The sequence below is a fragment of the Cryptotermes secundus genome, unplaced genomic scaffold (assembly GCF_002891405.2).
Source record: "Cryptotermes secundus unplaced genomic scaffold, Csec_1.0 scaffold74, whole genome shotgun sequence".
Lineage (NCBI taxonomy): Eukaryota > Metazoa > Arthropoda > Insecta > Blattodea > Kalotermitidae > Cryptotermes > Cryptotermes secundus.
Window position 1 is genome coordinate 731,643 of NW_019745079.1, and position 21,091 is coordinate 752,733.

General features: G+C 41.1%; 1 protein-coding gene across 5 annotated transcripts in view; it reads right to left on the bottom strand.

Moving 5' to 3' along the window:
* The window catches only part of LOC111874828 (histone-lysine N-methyltransferase MECOM), a 496,931-nt gene that overhangs the window by 14,780 nt on the left and 461,060 nt on the right, over positions 1 to 21,091 (bottom strand). For all 5 annotated transcript variants that reach the window (XM_023870663.2, XM_033755627.1, XM_023870664.2 and 2 more), the window contains one exon: positions 13,120 to 13,225. In XM_023870663.2, coding sequence (XP_023726431.1) covers positions 13,120 to 13,225 — 106 coding nt within the window. The remainder of the gene's footprint in view (positions 1 to 13,119; positions 13,226 to 21,091) is intronic.

Genomic DNA, 21,091 nt, shown 5'->3' on the forward strand with positions numbered 1-21,091 from the left:
CTGCTTATGACTAAAGGGTATGATACACGATGATTGCAGCAGCGCATGCGCGAATATCTTAAAATTAAGGAATAAAATTCATAACATGTTCCACTCTCCCACTCTAGCAAATATTGTTAAGGCGCGTCCACATTACTCGTGTTAGTGCTCGTGCTCGTGTGACTCGCTATGCTCGCGAGTAATGTGGACGATGTGACAAGTCACGAGTCAAGCAAATTTTAAATTTTTAATTTAAAAACTATAGCCTATACACACTACGAGTAAATATACGGATCCTCAAGCGCCGAAGCCTGGCGAGCAACTGAAGTATTGTGGACGAAGATTTACGAAAACACGTAAAAGCCAGACGAGTCTCCCGACGAGCACGAGTAATGTGGACGCGCCTTTAGAATCGCCACCGACCTTCTATGGCTTTTCAGTGGCAAATGCATTTGTTTCTGTCAAAGCAGGCGTAACGATTAGTAAGAACTGGTCTTTGACTTGTGAACACGTGTAATGGGATATGTGGACATTTATGAGGAATTTTTTCTGAAAATATTAAAGGCTGGTACAGATATTCTGTTTGCAATTATGTCAATAACGTTCTTCAGAAATGGAATGTATGTTATGTTTATTTTCTGAGCATTTCATTATCATATTTCAGGCAATGATTCTAACCATCCTGGCCTCTATGTCCACTTTTCTTTATAACGACTTCGCACGGATCTGGCAGAAATCATAGCCTCTCTGTTGTTAGGAAGGGGTGTGTACATCGCCATTGTATAGTAACGGAAGTTGCTCCGTTGTTGCTTGCTTATTAATTGTCGAGGGAATGTGTTTATCGAATCTTTGCTTAGCAATGAACGTCTGTTCTGACTTCACTATTCCGGCTTTCGGGCATCAAGTCACAATGTACTTCCTAGTTAACAAAATCAGCCTATGACTTTTATCTGCACGATTAAAAAATCATTTATTAATAATAATAAGCAGCAAAATAAAGAGATTCCAAAAGGTTCTGACGATGGTGGATAACACATAGAATTACTGCTTTCTTTTTCACTTTTTCCATCGTCCGGAATTCTAGGAAATAGAAAACACGACGTTTCGGAAACTGGATTTGTTTCCGTCTTCAGGTGGGAAGGATTGGGTAAATCTGACAGGATTTGTCTAGTGATTGAGATTAGCGCCTTCTAAGTGGCCCAACTGAGTAGGTGTCTTCCTTCCTCACCTGAAGACGGAAACAGATTCATTTTTCGAAACGTCGTGTTTTCTATTTTCTAGAATTTCGGACGATGAAAGAAATCCAAAAACCCAGTAATTCTGAGGAAAATAAATGTTCACCACATGAAGTCGTGCTTTATTTCAGCTATAATTAGAGCAGTATGACGTTCCTAATTTAAGGTCAATTCAAACACGCTTTGTGCTAGAGTTACTCGTTCTATTGGCGAGCTGAGCAACCACACCAACACATCAAAGGAAGGGGAGGGCCTGATAAGACATTATCACCACAAGATATATCTCTGCGCCCAAAACATTGTATCATACATTCTCATCACCAAAACTTAGTGTCCCACATAGCCAGCACACTGTAGAAAAACGGAGTTTGGAGCTGTTTGTCAACTAAAATATTTGCGTGATCGTGTACAATCATTTTCTCTGCATATCACAGTGAGTATTCAATGTAAATGAATGTGTTAACCACGCACGTTTATTTATTTCCTCTGGGCATTTAAAAGAGTGACATCATAGCTAATATCTTTTTCGTTCACCCTCGATATTGTATAACCTCTGCACTTGAAACAGCGTCATTACATAACTTAGAGGCTCATTCACTACATCAACTTCAATTTCAGATTCACGGATTATCTTAAATCTCTCAGCAAAATGAAGACGAAGACTCAGAACCGCACTTTAGAAACGTGGTTTTCCAATTTTGCATCGGTAATACGAGTAGCCAACTCTACTAAGCAGAGTTCTTCTTTGGAACCTGAGAGTTCATCAGATGGCCATGAAGTTCCCTTCATCCAAGCCGAAGGTTTACAAAGGTCTGCCAATGGGCCCTATCCTCAACCAAATGGAGTCCACATTCTAGCACTGCAGCATACATCCTTAATACCCACTTTAAATTATTTTGCCATCTATTCCTTGGTCTACCAAATAATTTTCAGGCAACAGTTTCTTATGCATTCTCATCTCACTCATCTCAGCCTCTTTGATTCGATCAAACTAATGCTGTTTAATTTACTGTTACCCACAAAAGGAGAAACAGAAGCAAAATGTTTAAAAATCTTTATTTTAAATTACTGCTTCCCTGAGAAAGGGTACAAATTATGACGCATTGCATTATGCACTTCTCTCCAGCACCCTGTTACGTCTTCTCCTTTGGGTCCTTATATTCATCTCAGTACCCGGCTACCAGCATAGCCGGAAATTTCGAAAATTCTCGTTCGAAATAAAAATCACGTTTTATTCGCCGGTCTGGGGCGGCAACTTCTCCGACACCATTGTGAGGTGTGACATATACACAACAGGCAAACCTACAAAGAGTGGTTCAATTTTATGGGACATATTGCCATGTACTTCGTTAAAAGGAAACCGTCATTTCGGAGGAACATGTCGCCTCCATCTTCAAGGTTGCTGAAGTCGCTGGAGACAGAAACCGAAGATTCCGCATCATTTTACTACTATTATTACATAGAGACTATTATATTTTGTATTTTGTTTTTTTAATTATTTTTGTGTTTCTCCCTGTTCGTGCTAGCTTTGTAACTGGCCTCTGTGCTGTTAAGTTTGCACGTAAATAAACACGAATTGAATTGAATTATTATTATCATTATCATTATTAGTGTTAGCATTAGTAGTTGATGCATTAAGGAGCACAGAAGGAACGACAACAAACTACAGAATCCTGTGTTTCTTTCCGCCACTGAGCTTTATAAAATCACTATAAAATTTCTGAGAACTGATTTCATTTTATTTCCATAATATTTCAGCCGAAATAAGCATTCATCTACTTCTAAATGACTGACCACAATTTTGGTTCTTCGTCAGGACTACTATAATAAAATTTTGATTAACGTCTCTCCATAAGAGGCTTTATTAGGTCAAATGTAATGATGAGTTCCAACATTAATCAAAATAAAAGATGCAATCAGACGTTAATTTTTTAAGATTATTACCTTTGGGGATGTGATGGTGCCTGACCTGGCAGACAAACATTTCGGAAGAACGTACTGCCTCCATCTTCAATGCAGAAGATATTTTATCAGACTACACCATGGCATGTTCTACAAGACAATAATTTTCATAATCACTTCCGTGAGGACGTAAGATCACGCCATAATATTATTTGTGTTCGCATTATTGTGGACTACAATCGAAGACCGAGCAGGTTATGAAAGTGGTATCGGTCTAGACTTCGTTCAGGTGCACTCTTAGATCTCGGCCGGAACGCCCACTGTTCTGACTGAGGTTCTCTCAGTTTCCTTCAGTCCCACGAGGTACATTTCAGGATACTACGTAAGATAAGACCACGACCGCTTCCTCTCTAATTCTTTCCAATTCATTTTTCGTTATTCATGCTCCCATTCGACACCATATAATCCGAGACGCTGACATAAAGGTAAAAGTAAAGTTTCCCTTGTGCTTGACTAATTAAGCACTTAGCCATGAAGGCGTACTGGGGAGTGGATTTGTAGATCCACATTTTCTTGACCTCGCCTCTGGTTGGAGGTGAGTGGTCAGATTCACGCCTTGGCCGCTTTACCCCTAGGAAGAGCCCCAAATATCTATTGTATAGGAGGTTGGGTGGACACCAGAGCCGGTCTGGACGATTGGAGAAGTGAAAATTCTAGACCCTAGCGGGACTCGAAATCCGGCCCTTCAGTCGTCCAGCCCGTAGGTAGTCCCTATACCGAGCGTCGTTAAATAAACCATTATATATATATTGTTCTTACTCTCTGGTATTATAACGTCTCAATGAAGGATTTTTTTCGGCCAGCTTCTAGTGCTCTTCTGAGTTGAAGTGCCGTTAGATTACCGAATATTCTTCCCTAACTAACTCACTTCATGAAAATAGTCAATTTATGAGCTAGGAAATGTTTAATCAATCAAGAATTTTCGCCCATATTTATGAACCATTAAAGCCCATTAACGTGTTCACAAATCTCCCACCTCCAACTCAACCGTATCCAAACTAGTCCAATGCAGCCCATACCCTCATACATTATTACCTTAATATCCATCTGAATATTATCCTTTTGTCACGATGCAATGCAGTGTCCAACCCAACCACATGTGTGACACAAATTGTCACGTGTATGAGTGACTATAGACGGGGTTTGGATTGGTAACTCGATTTATTGGCCACTTTGATAGAGCACGTAACTACAATGTACAGTTCGCTGTTAAATACACACATTAGTGTCCACAGTCACGTCTGCGCAAGACGTACCCTTACTCTGTGTTCCAGAACTATACCCGTGTCTCAACTTCTAACAGTAACTGTTCACCAACCAACTCACTTCATTCCACTGTACCCAAGTGCACTGCGCTCACTAACTGAAGAGAACTCGGTCGGTCTCGTTTTCTCTGAGCGAACCACATAGAAAACACCGCTTCCTACAGTACTTGCATTGCTGCCAGCGGGCTGTTGCCTAGCAATGGCAGTTGTCTTGTTTGTTTTGCGTTCGTTAAATGGCAACGAGTATATATGCCACACATTTATCTATGTGTAGTTCTCCTGGGTCGTCTTTTCCCATCAGATTTTCGTACAAAAATTGCGTACTTACTTTTAATTGCCCATACTCACGATTTGCCCCCTGCACCTCTTGGTTTGATGACCCTAATAATATTTTGTGAGGGGTAAAATTTATGACTTCCCTGAATGTTGAAATTTCTTCGAAATTCCGAAGCAGTCTGATATTCATGTTCAGGATTTTCTGCATAAAGACTTTCTGCAGTGGAGGAAGTAAAGGAGGATATTTCTCAGTGTTCTATCGGTACAGTGTTAACAATGAAGAGGTGGGGTGGGGTGGATTCGAATGTGCGCTTCGTGACTTGTAAATGGGATGCTCTTAATTCCCGCAGACCGCACGGTACCTGGTGGCGAGAGATGGAATTGTTTGAATTGACATTTTGGGTCACAACTATTACTCATCCTGGAGACTGAAGTACTGTAATTACATAAGTTTCTCGAAAGCCGAAATATAACAGACGGAAAGAGAATAAGTGGAACACGCAGCTCCCGTCGTTTTCCAACAATTTTATTTCCAATACTGTGTTTGACCCAACGGTTTATTTCCTATAAATGCAAGGCACTTAATGACAGATTAAGAAAATAGTACGATGTGATAGTCCTGTGCTACACGCATTCGAAATATTTTAACCTTTTAGTGGTAACTATACATACCACACGCTTTAACATAAAATCTATATATTTTCGCGAAAGACTCTATTTATGTACTTTATGATTCTCAGAATAAGAACACCTCCCCTGACAGCATTTGTCAATAGGTCTTAGTAATTGAGGCCCAGTACGTTTTCCTTGGCGTGGGGAATACGTTTATAAATATTGTCACGTGTATTAGTGACTGATGACGGGTTTGGATTGGTAATTGTATTTATTAACCACCTACAGGTAGTAACTACAAATAAATATTACACTCTTGCTGATTTACACAATTTACAATCACTCCACGCTAATATTCTCAGTCTATTTCCATTAGTCTTCACTGTCCGTTCCCTGGCAACGGATTTATAACACAGGAACTGTAAAAGTTTCACTAAATTACACACTCCCAATATCGAAGTACTACAGCACATGTAACGTTACACTAAGTCTTCTAATTCTTCTTCTGGTCACATCGCTGTTTCCTTGGAACTTCGGAACTCAAGTCCAGCCAATTCCCGTTCCCGTATTCTCCCACATCCTCTCGGCACGGACCAGGCCCAGAAAAACACGTCCCCTCTATTACTGCATGGCGCGGACGACATAGAAAACACGGCTTGATCTATTGCTGCTTGTTTGACCGTGTTTGCAGAGCTGTTGTCTGGCAACGCATTGATCAGATCCGATACAATACTATTTACATAAATTTCATGTCACTGTTGGTTACTCATAAAGTACACACATCAATCGATCCTCTGTAAAACAAGTATGTATACATTTCGAATTAAATCAACAGACAGCTCAGGACTAACTTTAGGGTTCGTGGATTTAAATGCCGGCCTGTTGGTTTATATGTCAGTAACCGGAAGGCCTTGCGGCCGGCCAACTCGATCAAGGTGCTTCCGTGGTTTTGTCGGTCCTAGAGCAAATGTCGAATTATAAGCCAAATACCAAGTTGCACTCCATGCTTCATATGTGGCCCCTCCCAATCTTTACATCAGTATTTTGCTTTAATTAAACTCCCTGCTGATAACATCAAAATTCGACATTAAGGCAGCTATTTCAGTCTCATGTGAAAATTAATGCCGAAAGCAGCAAGGACCCAGCACAACATTTGCTCTGCTCAGCCTAACAACCTCTCAGTTCTCGTCTATATACTATCCTCATTTCTTTGCCTTCTTACCAACCTGGCTTTACCATAACAAAGCCAGACACTTTCCCTGTAGAATATAGGGTGCCTTACTATTTTTCTCTCCTCCATTCCCCCCATACATATACACTTGACATGGTCAAAAATTTATAAATGAGTGGTCATTTCACTGCAGATTGGCAGGAAATAAATTTATCTGTGTTCAGCTACAAACATCAACTAAACTAACCCCATGAATCAGACACCGTTTTGAGGAATTGATGGTCATTCAACTGGTTCATAAATTCACACCCTTCGCATCTAAAAGTTCGTGCCAGCTATTGGGCCCTATCCTGAGCAACATGGACAAAACGCACACTATTTCACCTCAGTCTTAAGGTTCGGCCACACAGAGCGCTACGTACGCTATGTTCGCCATACGAACAGAAAAATATCTCCCTTTATTGCCAATGTGACTGGCCACACAGACTTCCGTACCCTACGTATGCTATGTTCCCTATGTTAGCTACGTCGCAGAGTGTACACAGCGTACGTAGCGTACGTAGCGAACATAGCGTAGCGCTCTGTGTGGCCGAACCTTTACTGTTTGCTCTTCAATCTACGTACGTCTAGCTCTCCCGGCTGGTCACTTCCGTTCCGCTTTCACTGTCTCATGTCCCGTGTTCGTGCTACATGCTCTGCCCATCTCATTCTCCGTCAGTTGATCATTCTAAATTATACTTCGCGTAGGTTACAAATTACAAAATTCCTCAGTGTGTAATTTTCCCCCGCTCCCTGTTATTTTCTCTCTTGCGTCCACATATTCTTCGAGAATTTGAAATACTCTACATAGAACAGAAACTGTCAGTTTCATAATCTGATCACTTTTCACTTTGTTCTCAACGTAATTTTGATTCCTTACTCAGCTTTTCAAGTATCAATCTTTGAAGGATGCATAGACCCATTATGGCTACCAGTTACAACACAACACAGGCCTACGAAAGAACGATTAAAATAAATTATATAGTTCTTAATTACATCTGTCGGTGCAAGTGTCTACTGAGCTGCACACAAGAGATGCAGTTTGAGAAACTTTATCCGTCTGACTTATGCAGCGTCTACACGAGCGCACAAAATGCTTCCATTGTAACGAACGTACTTTGCTGAGGACACCACACAGTTGCAGAATGCGGTGCGTAGTTTTTTGTCTGCAATGGAGCCAGAAGAAAGCGTAGCATTCGCCTCTCTTGTTTATCTCTACAACGGACGTCACGACGTTCGTTACAACGGACGCATTTTGTGCGCTCGTGTAGACGCTGCCTTAAAGTTCGTGTAAAATGGGGGCATGTTCATTCGAGTACGGCGTTCTCCCATATGTCTGACTCCAAACAACCAATCCGGCTGGTTGATGAAGCATTAATGCTGCCTTTATTCTGGAGTCATTAGTTCCAAATTATATCGTGTCAACAACTGTCATAACTTTTTTTTTTCATTTCATGCATCTTATTGTGTTATAATATACAACTTCTTTATTAAAACCGTGGCTTTAATAAAGAAGTTGTATATTATAACACAACAGGATGCATGAAATGAAAATTATAAATGTTAGTCAATCAAGTTGCATATATAAATACATGAACACTAAACTAAAGTTATTGAACTTCAATGCTAATTTATATTTTAAGAAATGTTTGGCTGAGAACTTAACACCTAAATATGCACTAACAAAAACGAAAGTAAATCCACATAACAGAGCAGATCCAGACTAGGCACTGACCTTAATATAGTTGTATTGTGACGGATTTAATAAAGAAATTATAAACTGTCATAATATTTTTCGCGGTTTCTCTTTGTATGTCCAGGATGTTATCAGAATCGTATCAAATAGATCATGACCGCTCCCTTCCAAATTCTTAATAGCGTTCCATTCAAAATAATTTTTACGTTTTATTCAATTCTCTTTAAACTTGATTTTGTTTGGGATGTGACACCGTTAAAGGGGAGGCAGCATGAATCCCCGAAACGTTTTTACCTATCTGGCAATCTACACGGCAATCATATCTCCGAACACTGCAATATTAACGCTCATCAATATGAGATACCCAAATCTCAAATACATTCAAACACTGCAGTTAAAATATTGCCGTTAAATAACCTAAAACTCGAGCAGTAATATCGGAGTGTATTGCACTACAACCTCGCCTAGCATCCGTCGCCACGCTTAGCATCAGCGCTGGCATCAGCAGGACTGCGTCAATTCAGTTCAGGCAGTTCTTCTCTCTTTATTGTTAACCATTCTCTTCTTACCAGCTGACTCAGCAGTGTTTTCAGCCTTTGTTGTTTCTGTTTTGCCATCCTCTGCCATTAAACTGTGAAGAACGGATAGTACTGTGTTTCAACGAGGATGGTCAAGCCCTCATAACCGCGTTTGTTTACACCCCAAGAAGCGGAATAGTCACGTCTCTTCAACTACAATATCGCCCATTTTCCAGCAGCATCAGCGTCTTAGGAGTGAACGGTTCACATTTCATGCAACGTATCGTAATCTACATGTTTCATTCATATCAGGTTAACGGCTAAAATGACAGGGGATGCGTTTGGTCTTGGATAACCCAGACCAATTTAAAGTAAAGTAAAAGTAAAAGTATCCCTGTAACAGGCCGTGGAGGCGCATAAGGTTGTGAGATGTTGAGGTTCCCTCATTTTCTAGACAATCGGCTCTCAGATGGCGGTGAGGTTGTCAGCCTTACGCGCCAGTCGCCCTTTACCCCTAACAATATTCCAAGAATATTCCTGGTACTCACTTCTGTTAGAGGCTGAGTCGACCCCAGAGACCTATTGAAACAATCACAAATAATTCAAACTACACGTATGGTCTGGTATTATAACTCTAACGTAGGCCGCACACCGACATGCGTCAAGACATTTAACAGTCAAAACACGATGTCTGCGACATGAAATTATGAAAACCGCCGCATATCGGTTTGAGTCATGATGCTGACGAATCACGAATGAAGCAAGACTGCGCCTTTTGTCCCATATCTTGATGCTTGTCTTGACAAAGCTGGTGTGCGGCCGCCCTGATGCAACAAAGATAACGTTAAAGCCCGCCACTGAACATGATCCTAAGACAGAAACATCCATTTCTAAACCAACCTCGATCTTACAAGTGATGGCTTTCTAGGCAGTCTGTAAATTAGGCAGTTAACTTTGGACCCTGGGACTCGAAGTCCCAGTACTCCTACGTGGCAGGTACAGATTATCAAATTAAACACAATGATGATTATTGTACTCTCTCAGTCACTCTTTCTTTCTTTTTTTTTTTTGTAGGATAAGACCCTCAAGATAAGGTCAAATTACATAACTGGGCTGAAGTGTTAACAGACCTGATCTATTTTACTAATAATTTAATTTCATGAAATAGTGTATTTTTTATAAATTCGTATTATTCACTCAGCAGTTACAAAGATCCAAAGCCGAAGGTTCACAACCATGTTCACAAGAGCCCATCATTGGTGCCTACCCTAAGTCAGGAGAATCCAGTCCATACCTCCCATCCTTTTCATAAAGCTCGATTTTAGTATTATCTTCCCATCTGCGTCGAGGCATTGAAAGTAAGAGTTTCCGTCCATTTCATACTCCTGAATTTGACCACACTAACAATATCTGATGCCAGTCACGTTAGCCGAGCGGTATAAGGCATGTACTGTCTTCGCTCTGTTGGAAACCGGGATCGTGGGTTCGAATCCAACTCAAAGCATGGATGTTTAGTTTGTGTGTGTGCGTTTTTCTGTGTTTTTGTAGAGGTAGAAGCCTTGCGACGAGCTGATCACCCGCCCAAGGAGTCCTACCGAATGTGTAAGATCTAGAAAAACCGAAGTGAACGGAGAAGTTCATGGAGGTAGGCCTAGGCCCACTGGGGCTGTAGTGCCAAGAAAAAAAACAATACCTGATGAAGAGTAAATCTATGAGGTACCTCATTAGAGCACTAGTTCCACGTGACTGCTCTTCACAACAGAAAGTTCACCAATATAAGATGGGCAGAAATAATTCCACTCTCAGATCACAAATATTAACGTCAAATTCGACTGCAACCTGCATCACAACATAAAAATACAACCAAGCTGCCAGTGAAATCACATACTGCATCTACATAAACAGGTACACAAACTGAACAAATCTATATCCGTCAAAATAAAATATGAATATTTTATAATTAATTGATTTCTAACAAACGAGTAACGTTACAGAGAACATTTTAACATAAGATATGTCTATGGGTACCAGGCATCTATGTAAACAAATAACTCGTAATACAGTTTATCAAATATATACACTGGCCAGTCTATAGAAGAGCAGTCACGCTAACAGTGAAATTGCAGTACCTAACGATGGCCAAAAGGCTGCAACTTGTAGTAAATATTTAACGTATAATATACCTACACAAAAAGTTGTGATGATAGAAATCTATAAAATTCTCATTACGACAAGTCTGAAGAATTCCAGACTGCAAATATTATTGTATCTTCAGAGGTAGTTACCTAGCAAACTGGTGTATCGGCAACCTCCTATCCGGTTTGAATGTCGACTGTCACACATGCTCTCCTGAAGTGTTTCATCAGTGTACTTAGTCCCTACAGCTGAATTCTCGGATAGCATCACGACACAGTTCATTTCCGTTTTACTACTTCTTCCCACTGGGCGACTTCTCACCCACTCAGTCCTATGTATTTAGGAATCCATAAAGGCTCGGAAATCTGTTTACTTTCTGTCTGATTTTGCCAACTCAATATACCAACGTGAAATTATTTCAGAAGCGGGTCTCTCTTTTAAGAAATAAACAAAAATAATATCAATAATTATCCATGTATGTAGGACCTACATTCAATTATAGATATTATATAATCTGTATATTGCAGTGCTTCAACCTGAATTAGGCGACGTTTCAGAGTACATGATTGCGATAACTAATACACCCAAATAAAAGGCAACAGGCCTCTCTTTACACTAAATATTCACTTATTACTTTACAATATTCTGAGTCAACAAGTGAATCACGTGTATATAAACTCCGTTTCTTCGCCATAAAACAGTACTTTACGACTTCCATCATGGCTGCCAGTACCAAACTCAACAACGTTTATGTTCTGCGTTCAGTTTTGTCATGTCTCCTTTTGTTTTGGCACTGGCTGAAGAACGAAACGGCATGTCTATTAAAATACTGTGACTGCTCAAATTCAGTTCGAATGGCAAACGGAAAAAGTCGACGTTCCGTGAATCCCTGAAAATTTGGCAAAGAAGAGCGGGGGGGGGCTATGAGAAAGCGTCTTTGTCAAATCCGTGAGACTGTTCAGGGGTATGAAATCAGTTATCAATCGTACACTTGTTCTACAGGGCCTCAGTGGCGTCCCAATAAGATTGTACATCGCACAGTGAAAGGTCAGATGTCTGTAGAATCTAAAATTCATTTCTGGGGGCTTTTTGAAAAACAAATTCACAAAAACTAAACGAGCGCTGAGGTTCTCATAGCGGTAATAGTTAAGAATAGTCCTTCGGTCTTCTAGGATGTGACGCCGTGTAGTTCGATACATAAAATAATATTGTGTGGGCACTTTGTGATCACGGCATGGCGCGTCTCAGGCTGCGGAGAGAGGAGACGGCCTCCAGGTAGAAGGGGGGGGGGCTGTGAATATATTGAATAAGCAGTCGTGGACAGCCGACAAGAGCTGATCCTCCAGCTTGAGGGTTTGGCGTAGGGATAACAATTCCTCTCCGTAAAAATTAAGCTTGTTACGAAAAATCATAAGAAGCCTCGGCCCTGGTTAGATTCCTTGGATAAACGACCTAAGCTAAAGAAAATTGATATCAGATTTGGTACTTTGAATGTTAGAAGTTTGTATAGGCCAGGTTCACTCAGGGCAGTGGCGAAAGAAATCTCAGGATACAAGTTAGATTTAGTGGGAGTACAGGAGTTCAGATGGGGCGGAGGTGGCACTGAATCAGCAGGCGAATATACATTTTTCTATGGAAAGGGGAGTGAAAATCGTGAAGAAGATACAGACATTTTCGTACATAAGAGAATCATATCAGCAGTCAAGATGGTGGAGTTTAATAGTATTAGGATGTCATACTTAATATTATGAGGTCACTGATATGATATCATCGTTCTGAATGTTCATGCCCCAACGGAAGATAAAATTGATCACATGAAAGAAGGATTGTCACTTTTTGGAGACGAACCGACTTCTCGCCGCTGTGGTTTCACCACAGACGTATATAACCAGTAATGAAAAACTTTGTATTTTTACAATGAGCCACTATTTCACTTAAATACTCGGTCTTACTGTGTTCTGAAGATTGCGTAAGTACAGTTAGAATTAAAAACAAATAGCTCTTTTGACTGTGTTAACAATGTTCCTATGGACACAGAGGTCGTGATAGGTATGCTCAGTGAGTCTGTTGAAGTTCTCCTCCCGAAAAGAGAACGTTTGCGTTTGGAGGTGTTAGTTGTAGCAAGAGAGCGCTCTTGTACCCCCCCCTCCCGCAAAAAAAACCCATCTGTCCGCCACAAGCCGAAATCGTGCAAATGTCACGAAATTTCCTGTTTTTTCGAGGTACTCACTGGTCGGTATCAGGGAAGTCCTTGCTGCAGAGGGCGCACCGGGTGTCCTCCGCATCCTCCTCCCCTTCGTCCCGCTCGTCGTCGACTGTCCCCGAATGCTGGGACTCTGAAACAGAAGCAACACTCTGTGAATTCGCTCAACCCAATGGCACGTTTTGACACTCATGAAAAGTTGTTGAATTACAGTCAAAGTACAGGGTGGATAATTTTCAGTCCAGTGTGACATACAAGTTTACAACACTTGTATGTCACACTGGACTGAAAATTATCCACTCTGTAATTAGTCGTGTGACGGACCAAAATGAGACAAATCAAATTAAAGTCAAAGTGACTTGCTTTTATGGGAAACAGGTGCAATGAACCTGAAAGAAAAGTTCATGATAATCACGAAACTATCGTTATGAAATCTGTTAATTACTTGTATACAGATGTTTTCAGTACTGTGAATAAGATACTTGTAATTTACAGGATATCAAACTAGGCTCTTACGTGTACCATGAAGTCAATAGCTTATTTTAAAATTATTTTTTCTGTCTCAGTTATGCGTAGCCATGTGCTGTACATCATACCTAAAAGGCTACAGATTAGTTCGATTGGAGGATACCATGGCGGTGACTATGAAGTGTGCTTATTGAGTTGCAAACCGAATGACCGTGATCTTCAACAAAACCTCAATACAAGATAATACTGTGGCATGCAGAACCGTTACTAGGCAACGACCGCGAAATAAGCAGCTATACACCAGCCGTTGCTAGCTAATGGCCGTAACAGATATGGACGCAAAGATATAAGGACTGTTCGAAGCGGTGTTTTCTTTGCTGTCCGTTTGGAGGCTATGTAACAAGGAGCAGCTGCCATTAGAAGGGAGTTTTGAGGCGGCAGGGAAGAGAAGGGTAGGAGGTTCGTGTGAGCAGTGGCTGCTCTCTGTATTCGCAACGCAATTCAACTGCCCTGAAGATGGAGGCGATATGTTCCTCCGAAACGTCGGTTAAAACCAAGAATACACGGCGCCAGATCCCAGAAGACGACTTTCTTCATAGTCATCGCCGTGAAAACCTCAAAACTTACATGTCCTACAAAAGTTCGGTGTTGTTTGTGGTTTTATTTCGTTCACGAATGAACAAGTTTATATCAAATTAAGTCGTAAAGAAAGTATCTAAGCACGACTCAGGCATATAAGTACAACTCGGTGCGACGAGGCGAGGTTCGTTTCAAAATGGCCTACTGTCTTCTTAATACGTATCTGTCTAATATTGGAAAAGTAATACACAGCAACACTTCTTGTTAATAATATATATCGATACACGCAGTTTTTTCCTCCAACCCATTGTATGGGTGTGGTGATTTATTTTTCGAAACGACTCTCTTACCCCTTAGCCCATCGTCCCACCACCATCACTCTACACCCCCTTCCCCCCACCTCAGCCACCCCAATTCGTTGTCATCTAATTCAAAGTTCACGCTCCCAGAACGACGTCTTATGAATTTTTCAGTACTGGAGTACAGCACAATGCATAACTTCCGCAACTTCCATGTGTCTATATGGACTAGCCAGAAGTGAAACTGTTATCTAATGATTTTTTCCCTTGGCACTACAGCCCCAGTGGGCCTAGGCCTACCTCCATGAACTTCTCCGTTCACTTCGGTTTTTCTAGATCTTACATATTCGGTAGGACTCCTTGGGCGGGTGATCAGCTCGTCGCAAGACCTCTACCTATACACAAACACAAACTATACAGCCATACCCTGAGTGGGATTTGAACCCACGATCCCGGCTTCTAAGCGAGCGAAGACAGTACATGCCTTAGACCGCTCGGCTACCGTGACCGGCATCTAATGATTTTAACGATTCCAATTTTATTATCTGGATCGAGTGAGTCCATGTTAGGTGGACCCCTTGTCACCACAGCATGGTACGTCCTCAGGTTGCGGATGCAGGAGACGCCCTCCAGGTATGAAGGGTAGTTGCGAATATATTGAATAAGCAATCGACAAGGAGTGGTCCTCCAGCTTGGGGGTTGGGCGTGGAACTAAAAACTCCTCACCGCAAATAATAAACTTGTTACGAAAATATACACAAAGCATCGGACCTGGACGGATTCTCTGGATGAACGACATAGGCTAAAGAAAATGGAAATGAGATTCTGTACTTGGAATGTTAGAAGTATGTACTAAAATGGATCTCAGAGAGATAGGATGGGATGGTATGGATTGAATTTATCTGGCCCAGGATAGAGACTAGTGGAGGACTCTTCTGAACACGGTACTGAACCTTCGGGTTCCATAAAATGCGGGGAAGTTCTTGGGTAGCTGCACAATTGGAGGCTCCTCCAGAAGGGCTCAGATTCATGAGTGAGTGAGGATCGAGTGAGTAGCAATTCTGCTTCGAATTCTGGGGTTCCAGCGTGGACCAGCTGTCCTCATCAAGCGTCTCTTGGCTTTCTTCAGCCCCTTCAGGAAAATAGGGGACCGGTACCTCAAATAGGCCACGACTACTTTCTTTCATATTGTGACGAATAGACCCATTTCTAGGCAAAGCCCGAAATACGCGCAAGCAACAATAGAACCAGTGTCACAAGAGGTGTTTTCTATGTGGTTCGCATATATCCATTGTTAGGTAAAGGACCAATAAACACGCATTCTTGACAACAGAAGACGGTGTTTTCCATGGTCCGTACAGAGGAGTTATCTTGAAGACATTCGACGCTACGAGCAGTTGAAAGTTGAGGATTCGGTTCTGGATTGTTAAACAGAGATTAACGGAAGCTAAAGATTCGTTACCAGGAAAAGTCTAGTGAAAGTGGACTGAGAAGACAGTGTGGAATGATTTGAATTGTTGAAATCAGTAATAATGTTATAGCTATTTGTAGTTACGGCTTGTGAGTGGTCAGTAAATCTATTCACCAATTCAAACCACGTCTATAATGACTAATACACGTGAAAATATAATTTCCAATTTATTATCCACTAATATTCCTACAATCTGACGCTATATAATTTGCGTCGACACATAACCACAGATACATAAACTCAGTTTCACTGAATGTTACAAGCCTGGATATATTCACTCAGTAAACAAACTGAATACACGATGAAGAGGACACGCGGTTGTGTGGTTGGTTGAGGCACTATGCTAAAGCCAGAAGGTCTGAGTTCGATTCACGATGTCATTGGGTTTCTCAATTGATCTAATCCTTCCACACACACTGTGGTCCTGATGTCGACGCAGCCTGTAAGGGAAATGAGTCCTGGAATCTTCCTTGGAGTAAAGGGCGGCCGGTCCGCGAGGCTGACAACCTTATCGCCATCTGTGAGCCTACTGTCTAGAGAAAATTTGGGAGCCTCGACGTGTCATAACCTTATGGACGTCCACGACCTGTTACAGGAATAGCTTTATGTAGTAAAAGGCCTATAGTGAATGTCTGACGTGGACGGGGTTTTCCTGTCAGATTTAGTCATGGAGGGTGACTGCAGTGTAAAAAAAAAACAGAGTAAGAAGGTTACTGTTCTGGGATATGATGCCGTGTAGCATTGCTGATAGGTACCAACATTTCATCGTAAGAGGAACCTGGTGCGTCCGTCTTCAGGGTAGAAGCTCTACATCGTCATAACCAAGATAACCGTAATCAACAGTTACCATGTCCAGACTAGTCCTGTTCCATACCAAACTGATGGGTTGCAGGGTCTCGTTGTGCATTGTAAAGTGGCAGAAGTGTGTGGCTGGTGCCTTGGTCTATACAATGCACCTTCTCGACCCTTAACAATAATTTCGCTTACAATTCTCAATTTGCTGTAATGTACAGACAAAATTGCTCTTCGTTTCAAGGCCAGGTTTTAAGTGAAAGGAATACTTGCTTACCCTTTCGTTACATTGAATATTCACGTTCCTGGTTATATTCATCCGCCTTAAGAGCTAGTGGCCAAAAGAAATCTTCCTATTCTCGTGAAGGAACGGATTTGACTCCCAAGTTGGGCAGGCCTTGATCATATCATCTGGCAGTAGTTTGATAAGAAACTTCACTCAAAAAGCGCATAAGTCATTATACTGTGACGTGCCGCCAGGAAGCCGGAATGGTTGAGTGAGATCAGGGTTGATTTCCTAGGCAACGACCAATGTTCCCGCGACAAAGGCTAGGAATCAGAACGTATCCATTGCTACACAACAGCTAGCAATATCAAAGCAACGAATTGTCTGAAGCAGCATTTGCATAGCAGCGAGCGAAATTAACCCTTCGACAAGGTGTTCCCTATTCAGTCCGAGTGCAGGATATAAGAGTCCAACTTGGAGACGAGTCAGTTGTATTCCACTTTAGCAGGAGTGAGTTCGTATCCGACACGGGACCAAGGACAGTTGAGCTCCGAGCAGAGCAGAAAACACTTCACCAAGATCAGCGGTGCAAGTAACTGTAACGGTGAAGAGGAAAGGTCTGACATTATAATTTGAGAATAATTATATTTGTCAGTGTAAAAAGCGATAGTCAAATAAACGACTTTCCCAAATCCGAAATTTGTCGCGTTACCTAGCAACACGCGACAATATACTTGTTCTCTAAATCTTATTAACAAAAGAAGGAAAATCGTAAAGAGATGGTAGGGATGTGGAGATAAAAACATTGTAATTCAAGAACAAATGAAAGTAAAATATGAAATGTTTCTAATATAAAATTAAGAAGAAAACGCCGAATAGGGAAGACGAAATCAATATGGGATCATCAGGTTCAGAAAGATATAATGCAGAAGGAAGGAAGAACATATGAGGAAACTGAGAGGGGGTGGTATTTTTTGGGAAGACATAGATGGCTAAAGAGGAATGGTTCCTAGACGACCAGCATAAAAGTGTAAATATCAAAGTAACAATAAAATATATATGTACTCGTATATACGGTCGCCCTACAAAGCCATTATGAAACTTGTTTAGTATGTGTATTTTATTTTGTATTTTTTCCTTTATGTAATATCCTACACGAAATAATAAAACGGAAGGCTAATTGGATTGGTCATGTTTTACTCAGAAACTGCCTTATAAAAGAAGTTATTGAAGGAAAGATAGAGGGGCGGATAGAAGCGACAAGAAGACGAGGAAGAAGACGTAAGAAGATGCTGGATGACCTTGGGGACAGAAGAGGATACTGTCATTTGAAGGAGAAAGCTCTAGATCGCATTAAGTGGAGGAATTGTTTTGGAAGAGACTGTGGACCTGTCGTCTGACAGATTACTGATGATGATGTATAGTCCTTCCTTGTCTGTATCAGCGTAAGATCTATTGCCACCTGGTAAACAGCCAATTAGAGTAAAATAATAATAATAATAATAATATGAGTAACGCAACTACTAGAAATCTACCAGAATCATGCCCTTCGGGAGCTGTCCAGTCTTGAATACATGTAGTGTTCCCCCAGTCGTCACTTTGTGTCGGCTTGCAGAGATAAATATAGAGTGCAGCATTTATAATAAGCAATGTCTTCCCAGTCTATTATCCACGTTCATATTACAGCGTCTTCCTGCAAGCTAAACAATCTCAACAGTTGATATAGTGGTGTTAAATAAGATAATCTGTCCACTCATTCCCCGCATTACCTTCTTGATTACAGAGAACAGATAAAATGCAGTGGAATTAATTCCAACACAAAGAACAATGCGCATTATAAATATGACATTTAAAAAATATGAGCTATATTGTCTTGGCCTATGCAGCCAGTGTTTTATGATCGATAGAACAAAAAGTTGTATTTACAGGTGGCCGCTTCACACGATGCCAGGCGTCGCTTCTCGAGCCAAGTTTTGTAAATAGGGCCTGTAAGCAGGAGTAGAATGGGACGGAAAGCACTAAGTGTCCCGCTGATTGGCAAGTTTTCTAACTGTCGTCTCTTTCTGTAGTTTCCTTTTGTTACAGTTTACAAAAACACAGAAGCAATGATATCGTATTATTAGCACTTTCGTGATAGGAAACGGCTATATGTAGAAGGGTTTATAATTCGCCGCAACTCAAATGAGTATAATATTCGCGTCAATACTGTACAGACGCGAGAACAAAACATGCATCTCTGTATTATTTTGCTTGAGAGCCGGAATGGCTCAGTCGGTATAGGGACTACGCTATAGAATGAACACCCGAGAAATCGAGGTTCGATTCCTGGTAGGGATAAGAGATTTTATCTTCTTCCAGAGGGTCTAGACAGGCTCTGTGGGCCACCTAGCGTATATGGGCACTGGGTGGGGGGGGTGCACTCTGTCTTGTGTAAGAACGCTGTCAGTAGCTCAGACCACATGACGCCGAACGACAGGATGATTAGCGAACAATGGAGTGGGAGAAAAGAAGGTGGTGGGGGCCTGATTTTGGTATTCTACTGGTGTTTGCGTGGAGGCATTGATAAATACCATGCAAAAACCTCGTCGTTACCGCCTGAGCAAACTTCCTGGGTGAATTTTCGATTTTCAAAATTTTCATCGTGTTTTTACAGATGTGACACAGTTTAAACGTACATTGGCCTATGGTTTTACAAAATAAACCTAGTATTAATAATTTTAGTCATCAATATTTACTGTGTCGCTTGTTTTGGTTTTACAAAAGTTATCCTTCGGTGAATAATCACGAACACAAAAGAATTACCAGGAAACATTGCTTGGTCTTGGGCCATGGCCAAATTTACAGTATTGAAGAATATACACTACACTTTTTTTTATTGCTAGTGAGGTTGGACTAAGTCCCTTGTGCAGCGGCCACTTCTGGCCTATTGTACCACCTCCAGATGATAGGTGAGGGTGATTGTGGAGCAATTGGTGGAATGAAGATTGGCAAGGGAAACCGAAGTACTCGAAGAAAACCTGCCCCAGCGCCAGTTTGTCCACCACAAATCCCACTTGAACAGACCCGGGATCGAGCCCGGGCCGCCGCGGTGGGAAGCCAGCGACTAACCGCTTGAGCTATGGCGCGGCCTGTAAGAATTTAGACTAAGTAACCGTATAAATAAATTGCAGTTAAACAAAGCAGACGCGCCATGTGGAAACATTTTTAGAGGACACACTGCATTGTTTAGATGAACTTCAGGTATCAAATTATTAATATTAATAATAATGGCAAATTTCGTAAGATTTGAGGTTTTCACGGAGGTGACTATGAAGAAATCCGTCTTCTGGGGTGTGGCGCGTGTAAATCTTGTGCGAAACGACGTATCGGTGGAACGTATCACCTCCATCTTCAGGGCAGAAAAGTCCGCGAGTGAGGAACTAGAGTGAGCAGGTGGTTGCAGGCCTGGGCCACATCTCAGATGACAGCATTCGTTAATGGCTAATTTAGTGTAACTAAATATGAAAATCGTACCTTCAAGGATCGTCTCATGTTGCTTCTTTTAACTATCTGTTATTAGCGCTAACATAGAAGATGTTCCAGTTTGAGATGCGTAAATAACACGAATGTATTTCAGTACTGGAGCCTTTGCATTTCACTTAATGTTCTTATTCTGCCACCTTTCCTTGACGCCTGGGCAGCATCTAAACTATTGACACCAAACTGACATTCAGTTCACTAAAATATCAGCTAAAATGTTCTTAACATGTCATTAAGATTAAGATGGCCCTGTAAGGCCGAAAATTGTAGCCAGACATAGAATATATTGTAATATATTTTAATGACAATCTATGGATATTTTAACTAACATTTTCATGAATATAATGTAAGTTATGTGTTATTTAAAATAAAGTGTGTTGCATTAGAGATGGAAGAGAAAACAGGAGTGAAATATCTGAACTTTCTGGTACCATGACCTGTAGACTTAGATGAATGTCGAAGTAGTTCATGTGTTAGACAATACATGTATTATGCCCAGTGGAAAGTTCAATTATTTTAATAAACTTATAGCATCTAATTTTACATGTGTTTTGATTTCTGTAGTACTTATTTTGATAAGACAAAATGATAGACAAAATAAATAGTAAGTAAAATAACCACCTCCTGGCTGGACTTTAAGCAAAG